The sequence below is a fragment of the Panicum virgatum genome, chromosome 2N (genome assembly GCF_016808335.1).
Source record: "Panicum virgatum strain AP13 chromosome 2N, P.virgatum_v5, whole genome shotgun sequence".
In the NCBI taxonomy this organism is placed as follows: Eukaryota; Viridiplantae; Streptophyta; class Magnoliopsida; order Poales; family Poaceae; genus Panicum; species Panicum virgatum.
Window position 1 is genome coordinate 20,011,820 of NC_053146.1, and position 14,179 is coordinate 20,025,998.

At 48.5% G+C, this 14,179-nt stretch overlaps 1 protein-coding gene across 1 annotated transcript; it reads left to right on the forward strand.

The window, feature by feature from the left end:
• The first annotated feature begins 508 nt into the window (after positions 1 to 508).
• LOC120659969 (ruBisCO large subunit-binding protein subunit alpha-like) lies at positions 509 to 5,140 on the forward strand. The gene is made up of 8 exons (XM_039938273.1): positions 509 to 940; positions 1,688 to 1,809; positions 1,886 to 2,093; positions 2,527 to 2,672; positions 2,905 to 3,211; positions 3,496 to 3,746; positions 4,015 to 4,215; positions 4,334 to 5,140. Exons 1-8 carry the CDS (start codon positions 742 to 744, stop codon positions 4,646 to 4,648), a joined length of 1,749 nt encoding a protein of 582 aa, XP_039794207.1. The 5' UTR covers positions 509 to 741; the 3' UTR covers positions 4,649 to 5,140.
• The last annotated feature ends 9,039 nt before the right edge of the window (positions 5,141 to 14,179 follow it).

Here is a 14,179-nt window from a genome sequence, read left to right on the forward strand (position 1 = left end):
GAGTGGCTCACTTACAGTCGATTTGAGCCCTTGGACTAAAGAAACGGTGCCCGGATGATGGAGTTCCACTGTGAGGTCGAGTTTGGGCGAAACTCGAACCGACGGCCGGGGAATCCGAGATTCCCGGCGAGGTGGGGGTTGTTGCTGTGGTTGGAGGGGTTGAGGAGCGAGCTAGGGAGGTGGTCGAGCTTCAGGTGCGGTGGATTTGAAATCCATGGAGGGAAGCTCGCAGAATCGGCCGGCGAACGGGAGGAGCTCACGCTCCGCTCATGGCGTCGGGATGGAGAGGGAGAGTGAAACGAGAGAACGAGAGAGTGGGTGCGGGTGGGTGGAGAGGAAGTGCTCGTCTTCAATGCGGCGTACGGGGATGGGCAGGGACGAGCTCGACGGTTGGCACGTGGCGGCGACCGACGAACCTCGGTCTCGGAGTAGTTGAAACATGGCCGTCACATACCGTCCGCCACCCCCAACGGACTGTCCGCGAGGCAGGTGTTACATAAAACCTCCTGTAGCTAAAACCCTCCTGCTCTGTTTTGTCTTCGCCTCGCTCCCCCCTCCCCCTGTTACACGGACGGGGATACCTCGGCGGCTCACCGCTCCCGAGCAGGGGGGACTCCTCTGCCCCCGCCTGCGCGCTCTGCCTCCCGGCGCCCACTCGCCCTATCGGGTCTTACCCCCCGGCCGGCTGTCGCTGCTCGGCCTCGGGCGTGCCTCAGTTTCCTTCCTACGGCTGCTGCTTCGATGTACCTCACACCCGCAGCCGCCTTTTCGTCCTCATCCCTGCAGCTGGTGCCCAGGCCGGCCAGGGCCGTCCCCCGCCGCCGCCTGGTGGTGCGGGCAGACGTCAAGGTCATATCTACCGGCGAGGCCTGCCGCCGCGGGCTCGCCGCCGGCATCGACAAGCTCACCGACGCCGTTGCGGTCACCCTCGGTCCGAAAGGTGGGGGCTTTCGTTGGCTTGCTTCTGCTCTGCTTGCCTAGCTCTCTCGTCTTAATTTTGTTCCTGTTAGTTTGCAACTTTGCATCCTGCTGGGAATGTGCTTGTGAGGTACCGATTGTGTGGCGAATTGAATCCAATTTGCCTTAATTTACGAATTTCAATTCAAGTGCCATTTCAACCTAAATTGTTCGGTTTTTAACTGTACAATATGCTCTTCAGCTTAAGTACATTTGGTGCAACCAATCTGATTGACAAATGAAGAAAAAATTTGGTGTTGTTTAGGTAGTTGGCCTTATGACATTTCGTTGCAGAGTAGCTACATCAAGATTTAGGCCTCTTATTTTATTTTCTACTATGTTCCTCACCAACATTCTCTTATTTCATCACGTATTTACAGCTACTCCAAACTCAGAACCTCAGATTGGTTTTCAACTATTGTAATTGTCATACAACAGCCAATTTCTTCCAAATAGGGTAGCGCCATCTAATGCTTCTCTCAGAAATTTTTCTTGCTCCAAGATTAGTTCACAATAACTTGATTTACTGGTGGAAGGGCATATGATGCCTTTTATGTTACTGCTAACTGTCAAACTGTAATCTTTGGAGCACTTCCGCAGTGAAGGTGCTGTTTATGCTGTTGGGTTCATATCTCATACTGTTGAAGTTCTTCATTACAGTCTACACGGATAATTTGTTTGTTTATCTTGTAGTGCTATTGATTGTTGAAAGCTTAGAAGTTTGTTGCAGGGAGGAATGTTGTTATTGACCAGGATGATGTCCCTAAAGTAATTAATGATGGCGTCACAATTGCCAAGGCAATAGAGCTCCCAAATGCTCTTGAGCATGCGGGTGCCTCGCTACTTCAAGAGGTAAGGTGCCACATTTCTTATAGCCTTAAATTGGTTAGTGTTGCTGCTGCTTGTTCACTGGACATGTGTTAGCCAGATAGCATCCAAGACAAATAGTGCTGTTGGTGATGGAACTACAACAGCTATTGTTTTGGCTCGGGAAATCATCAATCTTGGGTTGTTGGCAGTTGCTACTGGTGCTAATCCAGTTGCCTTGAGAAGGGGTATTGACAAAGCTGTTCATGAGCTAATCAAGATCTTGAAGAGTAAATGTATTCCTGTGAGTACAAAGGAGGACATAAAAGGTAATCTTTATGTTCCAGAAAGTGAGGATTCATGTGTACAAACATGGTAAATAAGAAAATCAAAATGGAAAGAAAAACACCCACTAGCCTACTACTACTGACTAGTGCTAAGGTTGTCACAACTAAAGCTCAAATCGTGTACTATGTCATTCTATATATCCATAGAGAAAGGAGGTCTACATTGATTTGAATTAGAAAAAATAAGACTGCACCCCAGTATATGCTCGAAATGCTGAGAAAAATAACCCCCCCCCCTTTTTTTCCTTCTCAAATGCATTGTTTTGAGGTATGAAATGTTATGTTCCTCCTCAAATGCATTGTTATGAGGTATGACATGGTATGTATGTGTATGCATTTCTTTTGAACCAATCTGCAGCATCAAACTAGTAAACTACTTAGTGCTCACCATAATAATTCAGAATTTCATTTTCAGCTGTTGCTTCAATATCTTCTGGCAATGATGAATATGTTGGCAATCTCATTGCTGATGCATTGGAGAAGATAGGTCCTGATGGTATAATAAAAATTGAGTCATCATCTTCAATATATACTACAGTTGAGGTGCAGGAAGGAATGAAGGTACTTTTATGTTGTCATAAAGATTTTTTTCATAAACATTGAAATTTATATGCAAACAAATTTAAAATAGATAATGGTTGTGCTCCAAGATCTATGAAGCAGATACCAAGTCATACTACTTAAAACAAGTTAACAGGGAAAGAAGTCGCTTTGAATCATATCTTGCTATTTGGGCCACACACATATATATTGGTGATAGCTCAAATTATTATTCTCTTTGTGATTCTTACAGATAGACAAGGGATATGTTTCTCCGCATTTCATCACAAATCATGACAAGGCGATTATTGAATTTGAAAATGCAAGAGTGCTCTTAACTGATCAGCGTGTGAATGAAGTCCAGGAGATACTTCCTTTACTGGAGAAGACGACACAGTTGAGTGTCCCTTTATTAATTATTGCTGAGGATGTATCACATACAGTGTATTCAACACTGGTTCTTAACAAACTGAATGGATTGCTAAATGTTGCGGTTGTTAAATGTCCTGGTTTGGGAGATGAAAAGAAGGCTATTCTCCAAGATATAGCTATCATGACAGGTGAATATATAGAACTATTTTCAAAGCTTCATACCCTACTTACAGATTTTGGTCTGATAGAATGTGCTATTTCTTAGAATAGAAGTATCTTTCCGCATGCAGCAGTTCTTGTTTCTTTTAAGGCAATGTTTCATTTTCTTTAATCGACTGCTAAGCTCAGCATTTTTGTCGCTTTCACTAGTGTTTTGCGATAAGGATTGCACTTCATTTGGCATTTGCATGGCATTCTGCTTCCCAACTATGTAGTTCCAGATGTTCCTGAGTAGTTTTCCTCAATTGAACAGGTGCAGATTTCTTTGCTAGTGACCTTGGCTGGGGCCTTCACGGCATTACTTCTGATCAGTTAGGTATGGCTCAGAAGATCACAATAACTAGTGAATCAACGACCATTATTGCGCATCCTTCAATGAGACCAGAGATTGAGGCCAGAATCATGCAATTGAAGAAAGATGTAGAGGAGACAACAAGTTCCTATCTAAAAGAAAGGTTTTCTGCAAGAATTGCTAAACTCTCACGTGGTGTTGGAGTTATTAAGGTGTGATGCCATTTCAGTAAACATGTGTTCCTATAGTATTCATATTAAATAATGGAGTGAGCTTGATGTATGCATCATGTAGATTTTCTGGTAGAGAAGTGCATACAGAAATGTTGTGATATAAAATTTCTTAGTTTGTTTCTGGAGATTTGACAGGAATTGAGTTATATTTCGGTACAGAATTTTATAATACAGAAATCATTTTATCTTGATATAAAATCTGTTAAATTATATCTGGAAATTTGAAGAGAGTTGCATTCTGTTTCAGGTTGGGGCAGCCACTGAAGCTGAACTCGAGGATAGGAAGCTGAGAGTGGAGGATGCAAAGAATGCAACTTTTGCTGCCATTAGTGAAGGCATTACTCCTGGTGGTGGTGTGACATATGTTCATTTATCAAAGCATATTCCCAGCATCATGGATCTTGTGGATGACCCGGAGGAGAAGATGGGTGTAAATATAGTTGGGAAGGTTAGTTTGGCTGTACACTGACATTTGCTGCTTGTTTAACAGACTTTGAAAATAACGAATCCTATCTCTAAAATTCATGCACTCACTTTATTCTGAAGTTTGTCTAATGTTTGTCTAGGCACTTCTTGTACCTGCTATGACGATAGCTCGCAATGCTGGGGCAGACGGTTCAGCTGTTGTAGAGAAGCTTCTTGCCAGTGAGTGGCGAGTTGGGTACAACGCAATGACTGACAAGTTTGAAGACCTTGTTGCTGCTGGTGTGGTAGACCCATGCAGGGTAGCCAGATGTGTGCTCCAGAACTCGGCCTCTATCGCAGGACTAATTCTTATGACCCAAGCTATGATGTCTGACAAAATAAAGAAGAAAAAGTCCCCCATCCCGGAGATTCCTGGCATTCCACCATTGCAGATAAGCCAAAAGGCCAAGGCTTGAGCTGTGGCATGTTATGCTGTCAATGAGGAAGGTTTCTGGACGATGCGAGATCCTTTTGGCCCTGGTGTGGTCCATTGGATGAGTTGAGCTAGGAATCATCAAAATCTGGCACCATAAAGATGATCAAGAGATTGAGCCACCGGTTGTGGTATGGATGGAATATTTGCCCAAGAGGGAGTTGCATTGGTTTCAACTGCTGCGAAAATCGTGTGTGTAGAACAGAGACCAGTAGACCACATGTATGTACAGTCATCATATTTAGCGGTAGGTGCGATATCCATTGCGATGTCTGCATAATTTTGCAGTGGTGGATGACAAGGTAGCTAAGCAATTAATTTTTAATCTTTAGGTATTTGAGAAGGCGGATAGATAATTGATCTATTTGAGGCTTGCACTTAATGGTACATCTTTGATGGTTGAACACAACCTGTTGGCATTTGGCAGATTGCAGTTGCAGATACGAAGAATCCACTGCGATGTTCGCAGGCACAATCAGCTGTTATCACTTGTGAGTTGTGACTCAGAGAGGCCTGATTATTGTTTAGAGAAACTGAGACATTATCTCCAGCGAGCGATTGGTTTGCAGGTACACAGTCAGCTAGACAGAGCAGAATGGATGACAACAGCTGGCCGGCCGTCGGTCAGGGTTCCCCGGCGTTCCAATCCGCTCGCGTACCCGCACCTGGATCTGAGGCTCGCCGCCGCCACCCGGTGACGGCCTCGCTAGAGGCATGTGGCGCTGACGGCCTACCAGCGGTAGACGGCCGTCGGGCTGCTGCCGGCCTACCAGCGGCTGACGGCCGTCGGGAGGTTGCCGTCGGTGCCGCAGCGAGACCGCGGAGACGGTTGGGGTCGCCCATGGCTCACGCCGAGACTTGCATTGCGATCCCTTGCGACTAGTCCGCCGCACTAGCGGTCTTCCTGACACCACTCATTCCTGCGTGCGTGCCTAGTGACTAGTAGAAGCTAACTGCATTGGAGTTGCGCCGCGTTGGCCATAGTCGGGAGAGAATGGAATGGAAACGAACACAAATGACTTGTGTTGCTCACAGGCCTAGGATGTGCAGCTTATGATCTCAACTCTCAAGCAGCAAGCATATATACTCAAGGAGTCCTTACTTGACAACAAGTATGGTATGTAATGCAAATTAAAGAGAGGTAGCTGGGGCATTGCACATCTCATCTAACCTGCCCTGATTTTGTCCAGACTTTTTGGGTTTGTGTTTGCAGCTAAGGCCATTGATTGGTGGACTGAGGAGAAAGTACCATTGAGCTGTACTGTTTGATGAATTGAGGACCGGTACGGTCGACGGGTGATCTGATGTGATGACTACACTGGATTTCGTTGCTCGAGAAGATGCAAATTACAACTACCAACTCCTTATTGGATAGCACATGGAGTATGTAGCAGCACCCGCAGCCCTCCAGGACATGAGAAGCCCATGGGCGGGTTGCTCCGATGATCATGAGAGATCGAGCCCACTGATTGTGAAACGGATGCAAAGATTTGGTGATGTAACTCGGGGGAGCTGCATTTGTTTCGACAGTTCGACTGCTGCCAAAACCGTGTGTATAGGACAGTGAGCACATGTAGATGCACAGTCATCATATTTAGCGGTAGGTGCAATATCAATTGTGATGTTTGCGTATTTTTGCAGCGGTGGATGAGAGAAATAAAAGAGGGCTGAGCAATCAATATACGAATGTTTAGCTTTTTGAGAAGGCAGAATCGGTCGTTTTGAGGCTCGTACATAATAGTGCATCTGTAATTTGTTGGTGATGCTATGACCATCTCCAGCAAACTACTAATCTCATTTCAATATAAAAAAATATCAATAATAGAATATCAACCTATATGTATTTATTGGAGATATATTATTGGTAGTCTACTGGAGATGCTCTAACATCCTATTTAGAAGAGCTAAAGATAAGTGCTAAATTTTATTAGCACATATTAACACTCTACCATGTGTTTGGTTGTGGGACTAATAGGGATGGGTTGACTCCAACCCTCATTTTGGGGTTGGCTCCAATCTCTATCATGTTTAGTTTGTGTTTGGGGTTGGGGTTGGATTGATTCCATTTTTTGTTTGGTTGGAGGGATGAAAAAAAGGATGGAGGATTCATTTAACACCGTGAGCAACTGTGAGCTACTGCTTGTGGCTCCCACTGGTCATTCTCCGCTCCGGGCCCTTCTTCCTCGGTTCCTGTCCTCCTCCCGGTCTCTGCCTGACAACCGCCAAGCCCCGCCGAGATCCGAGCTTCGCCCAGCCCCCACGCCGCCCCGCTGGTGGGACTCGCCCTACCACCCCCCGCTGCCGCCCCTGCAGGACCACGCATCACCACCGAGCTGCAGTAGGTGGCTCTGGCCTCTGGGAGCGGAGGCAGAGCAGAGCACGACCCAGCGTCCCAGCGGAGGCAAAGCAGAGGCACTGCCCACTACCATGAAGGGACACCAGCAGCAGCCGCATTCCTCTCCACTGTTGCTGCCGCCCAATAAGCGCCGCTGCACCGCCCTCGCCGTGCTGGCACTCGTCGTCTGCTCCCGCACGTCTTCCTCTGTCGCTGAGTTCGTCGTCCCCGGATCTGCGAGCAACCGAGCTCGCGCCTCCGATGCCCCGCCGACGACGCGCCGCAGCCCGGCCTTCGCCGCGTGCCGCCATCGCCCAGTCTTGTGGCCCCGCTCCGTCTGCTCCTTTGGCAGCCGTAAAAAAATAACAGGTCGGCTCCAGGGGGTTCGCTCCGTCCGTCGTTTTTTTAGGAATAAGATGAACCCGCATCTGAGAGGAATATTCCTCCAAGGGACCAATTCAACCCATCTCAGATTGTATCCAAACAGACGTAGGGGTGAGTCTAACCCAACCCACCTCACCCCAATTCTCAACCAAACACATGGGTATACAGTGGCGGAGCTTGAGGAGCTAACCAGGGGGCCATCCATGACAATGTACTCTAAAAATTAATGAACAGTAGCCATTTTACTATTCATACAGTGGGGATTTTCATTGGCGGGGGCCATGGCCCCCCATGGCCCCAATGAAGCTCCGCCTATGCGGGTATATATGCTAAAGTTTTTACATCTTGGCTAACATTTAGCTCCGTTTGGATGAGCCGATGCTAAAGTTTAGTACTTTCATCTACTAGCATTTTGATCCAAATGGACTGGTTATGGCGCGCGATACTTCGCGAAGGTAATTGTCCTCCCTCGTTGGCTCATCGAGGCTTGATTATTGCTGCTGAGAGATACTAGCAGCTCTCATCTTCGCACTTCAGCTCTCATCTTCGCACGTCGACAGCGGGAAGATCTGCAATGAGCATTTGGTCCCGCAGCACGAGATGATCTTAGCTGACCGACCGACTGTCAGGGTCACCGGGAGTTCAATTCCCGTCGCACAGCGCGGTCGGGGCCTCGCCGCCATCGTCCGTCGACGGCCAATCTGCGAGGCAGACCGCGCCGGCGAGCACGAGATGGGAACCGTCAGACCGCCGCCGACTGTGCCGCGGCGAGACTGGGGAGACGACAGAGCGCGCCTGTCAGAGCTCCCGCCGAGTGTTACGATCCTTTGCAGTTAGCCAGCGACACTGGCAGCCTTCCTAATTCCACTCATTCCCGCACGCGCGACTAGCGACTACTAGTAGCCAACTGCAATCGAGTTTGGGTTTTGGCTTAATCTACACTCTAACAGAGAATAGAATGGGAACGAAGAAAACAGATGACCCTTGTGTTGCTCTCTCTCTATATATATAGGGCCTAGGCTGCAGCTGGTGGGCTTGTTCTCAAATCTCAACTCTCTCAAGCAGAGCATATATATATATATATATATATATATATATATATATATATATATATATATATATATATATATATATATATATATATGAGAAAATTGGTTGTGTACCATTCAAAGATGACAACTTCCGAAAAATACCATTAAAAGAGCTTGTCCCCGTAAAATACCACTAAAAGGTATAAACGTTAACTGATACTACCATTCCTTTACATTTCTTCACCGACAAGTTGTTTTCTCTTCTTTCATTCAGATAATATGAACATAAAATGACGCCTCTACCCTTAAGCTAAAGGACAAGAATTACAAGAGACCGACCTCTCTCTCAGTGGAGCCCATGCCAAACCTTGCCTCTGTCCCTCGTCTCCTCGCTGAACCCATTGGGCAACGGCGAACGGAGCCTCGTCGCCGGCGCTGGTGTCCGAGCCGGGCCGGACGACCCGACCCACATAAATGGCACGCTACTGCCGGCCAGCCCCCACGCTGCCTTCTCGAACGCGGCACGGACGCACGGTCGAGGGCGGCCACGCTCCCCTGGCTCACGATGAGCACGGAGCGTGGCGCGCGCGCGTCAAGCTACGCTAGGCAGCCGTGGTCGGGGCGTGGAGGATCTGCTCCGCCGGCGCCCGGGACAGCAGGTGAAGCGGCCAGACGGCGAAGGGGGGCGGGAGAGCTCGCGCCGGATCGCGGCTTGCTCCGGCGCCTCGATCCCCTCGCAGGTGTTGACGATGATGGCGGACACGGAGGCCATGACGGCGCAGGCAACGCGGGCGACGAAGCTGCTGCAGAGCTTGTCAGTGTCGCTTCCGTTGATGCGGATCGGGTCACGCACACGGAGTAGCTCGAGATCTAGCACCAGCTCGTCGAGCCTCTCCTTTGCAGGATAGGATGGTAGATGGAAAGCAAATCAGTGGCGGGACTTTGCTGTACTACTTGCTTGTGACAGGAAGGGAGCCAGCGTCACGCAGCCGCGGGTACACGAGCAAGCTGCGGAATGTGGCGGCGCTGTCGGTGCGGAGCGCGAGCCCGCTGGGAGGGCCCGCACCTGAGCCTCCGCCAATGTCCGAGAACTTCAGGAGCGCCGGCGGCGGGCGGCTCCGGCGGCGCCATCTGTAAGTACCTTGGCTAAAGAGGTGGTCTTGCCCTTCCCGGCCGAGGCCTTGCGCTTCTTTGCCGGCGGCGCAGGGTCCCTCCTCTCGGCACCAGGTTCGGGGAAGAAGGACTCGTCGGCATTGCTACACTGGTCGTGGCGCTCTTTACGGCGGTGCCACGGAGAAGCGGCAGGAGGATGCTCATGTGCAGAGGTAGAAGATGTACAGTTTGGGGGTATTTTTGTCTTAGTTAACAGAGGTGCCAGCAGAATCTAATAGAATGGTAGTTTTGGTTAAGTTTATACCTTTTAGTGGTATTTTGCGGAGGCAAACTCTTTTAATGGTATTTTCCGGAAATGGTCATCTTTGAGTGCTATGAAACCAATTTTCCCTATATATATTGCCCTATCTTGTTATGGCTCCATTTACAGCTTTACAATGACAACTGCAAAGAGAAACAGGAGTCTCTGATTAATAGGAGCTTAACTTTTTTTAGACAATGATTATTAGGAGCTTAACACTGCTCAATGGAGGAGGATAGCATCATTGAGCAGTGATGTTTGATTAACTTTCTGAGAAGTGAGGACGGCACAATGGGTGATACTGATCCGATGTGATGACTACACAGGCCCCATTTGGCGCGGCTGTGGCCGGCTCCGGCTTCTGCATTGTAGCACCACTGTAACACACAGAAGCTGGAGCTAGAGGAGCCACAATTTTGTGGCTCCGCCTCTTTTCTAGTTCATTTTGGACATTGGTTTGTGCCCAGCTTCTTACTTTACACAGTACTGCTACAATATTTAGAGCATCTCCAAGAATTTGCCATATTTTATTTGGCATATCTTGTGTTTTGACAACTTCTAAAAAGATATGCCAAGTAAAAAAAGAGCTTATCTCCAACAGTTTGGCATAATTCACTTGCCAAATCCAGATCTAACTTACATCAGGAACCTGAGAGAGAAACAAAATTATATTTATGCCCTTCCACCTCTTGAAAACTTAAATCAGGAACCCTTCTCTGTTATTTATTTTTTTTCATCCTCCCACCTGCATAGAAACCACGATGCCAACCGCGCGCCGCGCGCGTATATTTACACGCTGGAGGCTGGTTTTTCCCAAGTTGTCAAAAATTGCCAAGTCTTTTGCCAAACTATTGGAGGAGTATTTTTAATGTTTTTGCCAAAAATCAAAGATGACAACTCGATTTGCCAAACTGCTGGAGATGCTCTTAGCAGGAAGCTGAAGGCGTTTTCCATGGAGCAATGCTAAAGGGGCTCTAAATCATATTTGTGAGGAGCAAGGACAGTATCATGGAGCAATGCTAAAGGGGCTCTGAATCATATTCGTGAGGAGCAAGGACAGTATCATATTGCGATAATAATAATCAGTAATAGGATTCATCTAGTATACAATTGTGTTTTCTAATTACTAGACATCCTGTTCAACACAACTGTGACGAATGAGCGTGGCAGTCCCACTGCAGATTTGTGCACATCTGATACTTAGTGGTATGAGTAGTGCATGATATATTTGAAATTTCTAAAATTTTAGCTCAGTTTTCTTATGGTTCAGCTAGGTTTCAATACTTGCTCAATTTGTTATGAAATTTCCAAATCGTAGTAAAGTGGGCCAATCACATGTGGTAGAGGAGAAGAAATTTGTTGGGGGAGCCACCATCGGCTGTGCGACGAAGGCACGCTGCCAAAGACTTGCTCCGGAAGGCCGGGCACGCGAGCAGGCTAGGGACGGAGACCTACGGACGAACCCCCGGGCGTAAGGTTTCTCCCCGAAGATCGGACCCGGAGACGGGCCTCTGAAGGGAGAACACGGGCCAAGACAGATGAAGACCCGGTGCCGAAGGCCCCAAGGGATGAAGTCGCCCGAAGAAAGATCCCCGCCCTAGGAGCGGGGGCCGAAGGCCAACATGAAGGGGATGAGCGTCGAGTTAGCGAAGAGCATGTGGGCCAACTGTGGAGCCATCTGCGAGTGCTAGCTATAACCCACTATTGTTGAAATTTTACTAGTATACCCACGGAATATTCCGAAAATCTAGTAGTTGAGAGATATTACGGAGAAATCAGGCGGGTGGGTAGGTGACCCGCTGCCTATAAATACACTTGTAGCAGTCATTGATGGGACATTGAATACAAGTGAGCGGTTATGCTTTCACTGTGCCTTGTGTTCTCGATCTGTGAGCCATTCGCAAAGGGAGTCCTCACTCCTGTTCTTGGGTTGTTGTATATATCTTCGCTCCAAAGGGTATCTCCCACCAACACTCCTTTCTGCATCATCTCTGGCAAAACAGTTAATGCCTGCTGCAAGCACCCTTCCTTGCAATACCCCGCCACCAAGGTGTTTTAACTGATCCCATCTGGCGCCAACCCTTCATTGACCATTTCATCAAACACCTTGCATGTGTCCTCCATCCTCCCAGCTTTGCACAGTCCGTTCACCCCCGAGTTGAAGGTCACAAGGTTTGGCGTCATGCCGCCGTCTCGCATCATGCGGAGCAGCCTCTTGGCGCCCTTTCAACCACAAATGATGCCAATTAATTTTGACCAACTGATCCCTGCAATGTCAAAAGAACTAATTTAGCAAAACATCACATTGTCTAATATAATTGTTATTTGTGAAGCATGAAGTGGAAAACATACGAAGGATGAGAACTTGAGGTCACTGTTGGGGATCGCTACTTCCAGAGGCGCCATACCCGAAGGTTACAGGCAGAATAGCGACCGCTACTGACCCATTTCCATAACCTTCGGCCCATCTGTCGCTTTTTGTTGCCTCACAGGTCGGAGGTTTCTTTCGAAGGTTCAGTGATCGCGAGCCCTCGAAGGTAAGTGAAGGTCCCCTTGCCACCTATGAGCGGGAGCTAAGGACACCAAGACCCTCGATCTCGAACTAGCAGGACGCAGCACAAAGGACGGAGCACCCTTGGGTCTTCATGAACATTCAGAAGAGTGGCAGAAGCATAAGGATTACGACTTGGACAAGCTTGCGTGGCGTAAATGGCTCTTCAACTGAGAAGCGAGTGCAAAGACCAAACAAGACCTTCGAAGATGCTGACATAAGCGAGTAAAGACTGATTAGGGGTTCTGAAAGTGCTGATGTAAGGTAAAAATGCATGGACAAGAATGTAAATGTACCTCGAGGGTTGGGAGTATGAATACCCCCAGCTTTCTCTACTATAACAACTTTTTGATCTTTGGAAAAAGCTCGCCCTGAGTAATTATCCGAAGGTCTTCAAGTGCTCTGTTTTCCTTATCTGTCTGGCATCCTAGTAACCCTCGGGTGAGAAGATCCCAACAGCGGCACCCACCATGTTCCAGCTCAAGAAACAATCCCAATGGCTCCCACAAAGAGAAAGACCACAAACCAAGCCACCACTGAAGCGGAAACCTCCAACCTCCATACCGTCGTGGTTCAAACCGTTGTTTCCCTAGAGCAAACCCCTGCTAAACCATTGGGGGGTAAACAAGCAAGTCCAAGCTCAGCGTGCCGCTCAAGAGAAGAACAAAGCCACCATGATAAACCAAGACACATAGTTCGCTGAAGATGACGAAACACACCACGAGCAAGAAGACGAATACACACGAACTGCTCTCAAGCTCAAGGCCCTCAAGAGGGAAAAGGCCAATCTCAATGCCCAGCTGGCAACAAAGCAACGGGCAGTAACACAGGCAAAAAAGCTAGCTGAGGCCAGATGCAAGCTTGCCAAGATGCAATCCGAGGTCGAGCAGCTCCAAAAGGCCTGTGAGAGTCATCAAGATGCAAGCCAAATAGAAGTTTCCCGTCATGCCCAAGTCAATAACCTTCGCCAAGAGCAAAACCACCACCAAGAACATCAATACCAAGCAAACTCTCCCTTCGATCCAACTTCCCCGCTATTCCAACAACTCCAGCTCACGCCCTGGCCCTTTGGCTATAAGCCAACACAGCTGCCAAAGTACAACAGTTCTGCGGACCCGACACAGTTCCTCATGACCTACGAGGCAACAATAGCCTCGGCCGAAGGAGACGACCCCAACATGGCCAAATCGTTCATCATGGCTTGCGAAGGTCCAGTTGCAACCAGGGTTAAAAAAACCGACCGGAATCGGTCCGGTTTGACCGGTAACCGGTCATACCGGCCCGGGCCGGTATCAAACCGGCCCCAATTCAAAATTCAAATTTGAATTCAAAAAAAAATGAAAAATTCCTAAAAATACTTCAAGGTGCGACGAATCTAATGGTGTCAAATTTTCTCAAAAATTCGTTCATTTAGTATAGTTTGCGGGCATTTGAAGTTAAATCAAAAAAGAAAAAGAAAAAAATGGGCCTGCCCATTAAGGCCCACCGCGCCGGCGACCTGCATAGACTCCAGACTGCAGCGCCCCCCCCACGGCGCGACCCCATATCCCTAACACCCCCTCCGCGTGATCTGTCCGCCGCCCCCAGGCAGCGACCGGCTCTCGCCGCCGATAAGCCGCCCGCCGCACGTGGATAACCGGCCGGTTAGTCCGGTAAGCCAGACCGGTCGCGGGTCTGGTGCCCCCCTCCGCGCGACCGGTGCGTAGAGCCGGCCAGCCTTTCGGTGCGCGCGGCTAGTCGGCTGGTAGCGCCGGTAAGCCGGTTCGACCGGGAGAGCAAGGTATGAACTCTAATTGTTT

Bases quoted from the DNA above. Each gene is read 5' to 3' on its own strand.
- LOC120659969 (XM_039938273.1), top strand. From the start codon at position 742: ATGTACCTCACACCCGCAGCCGCCTTTTCGTCCTCATCCCTGCAGCTG. The intron at 941-1,687 runs GTGGGGGCTTTC...AGTTTGTTGCAG, and splicing joins GGTCACCCTCGGTCCGAAAG to GGAGGAATGTTGTTATTGAC. The intron at 2,094-2,526 runs GTAATCTTTATG...TTTCATTTTCAG, and splicing joins TACAAAGGAGGACATAAAAG to CTGTTGCTTCAATATCTTCT.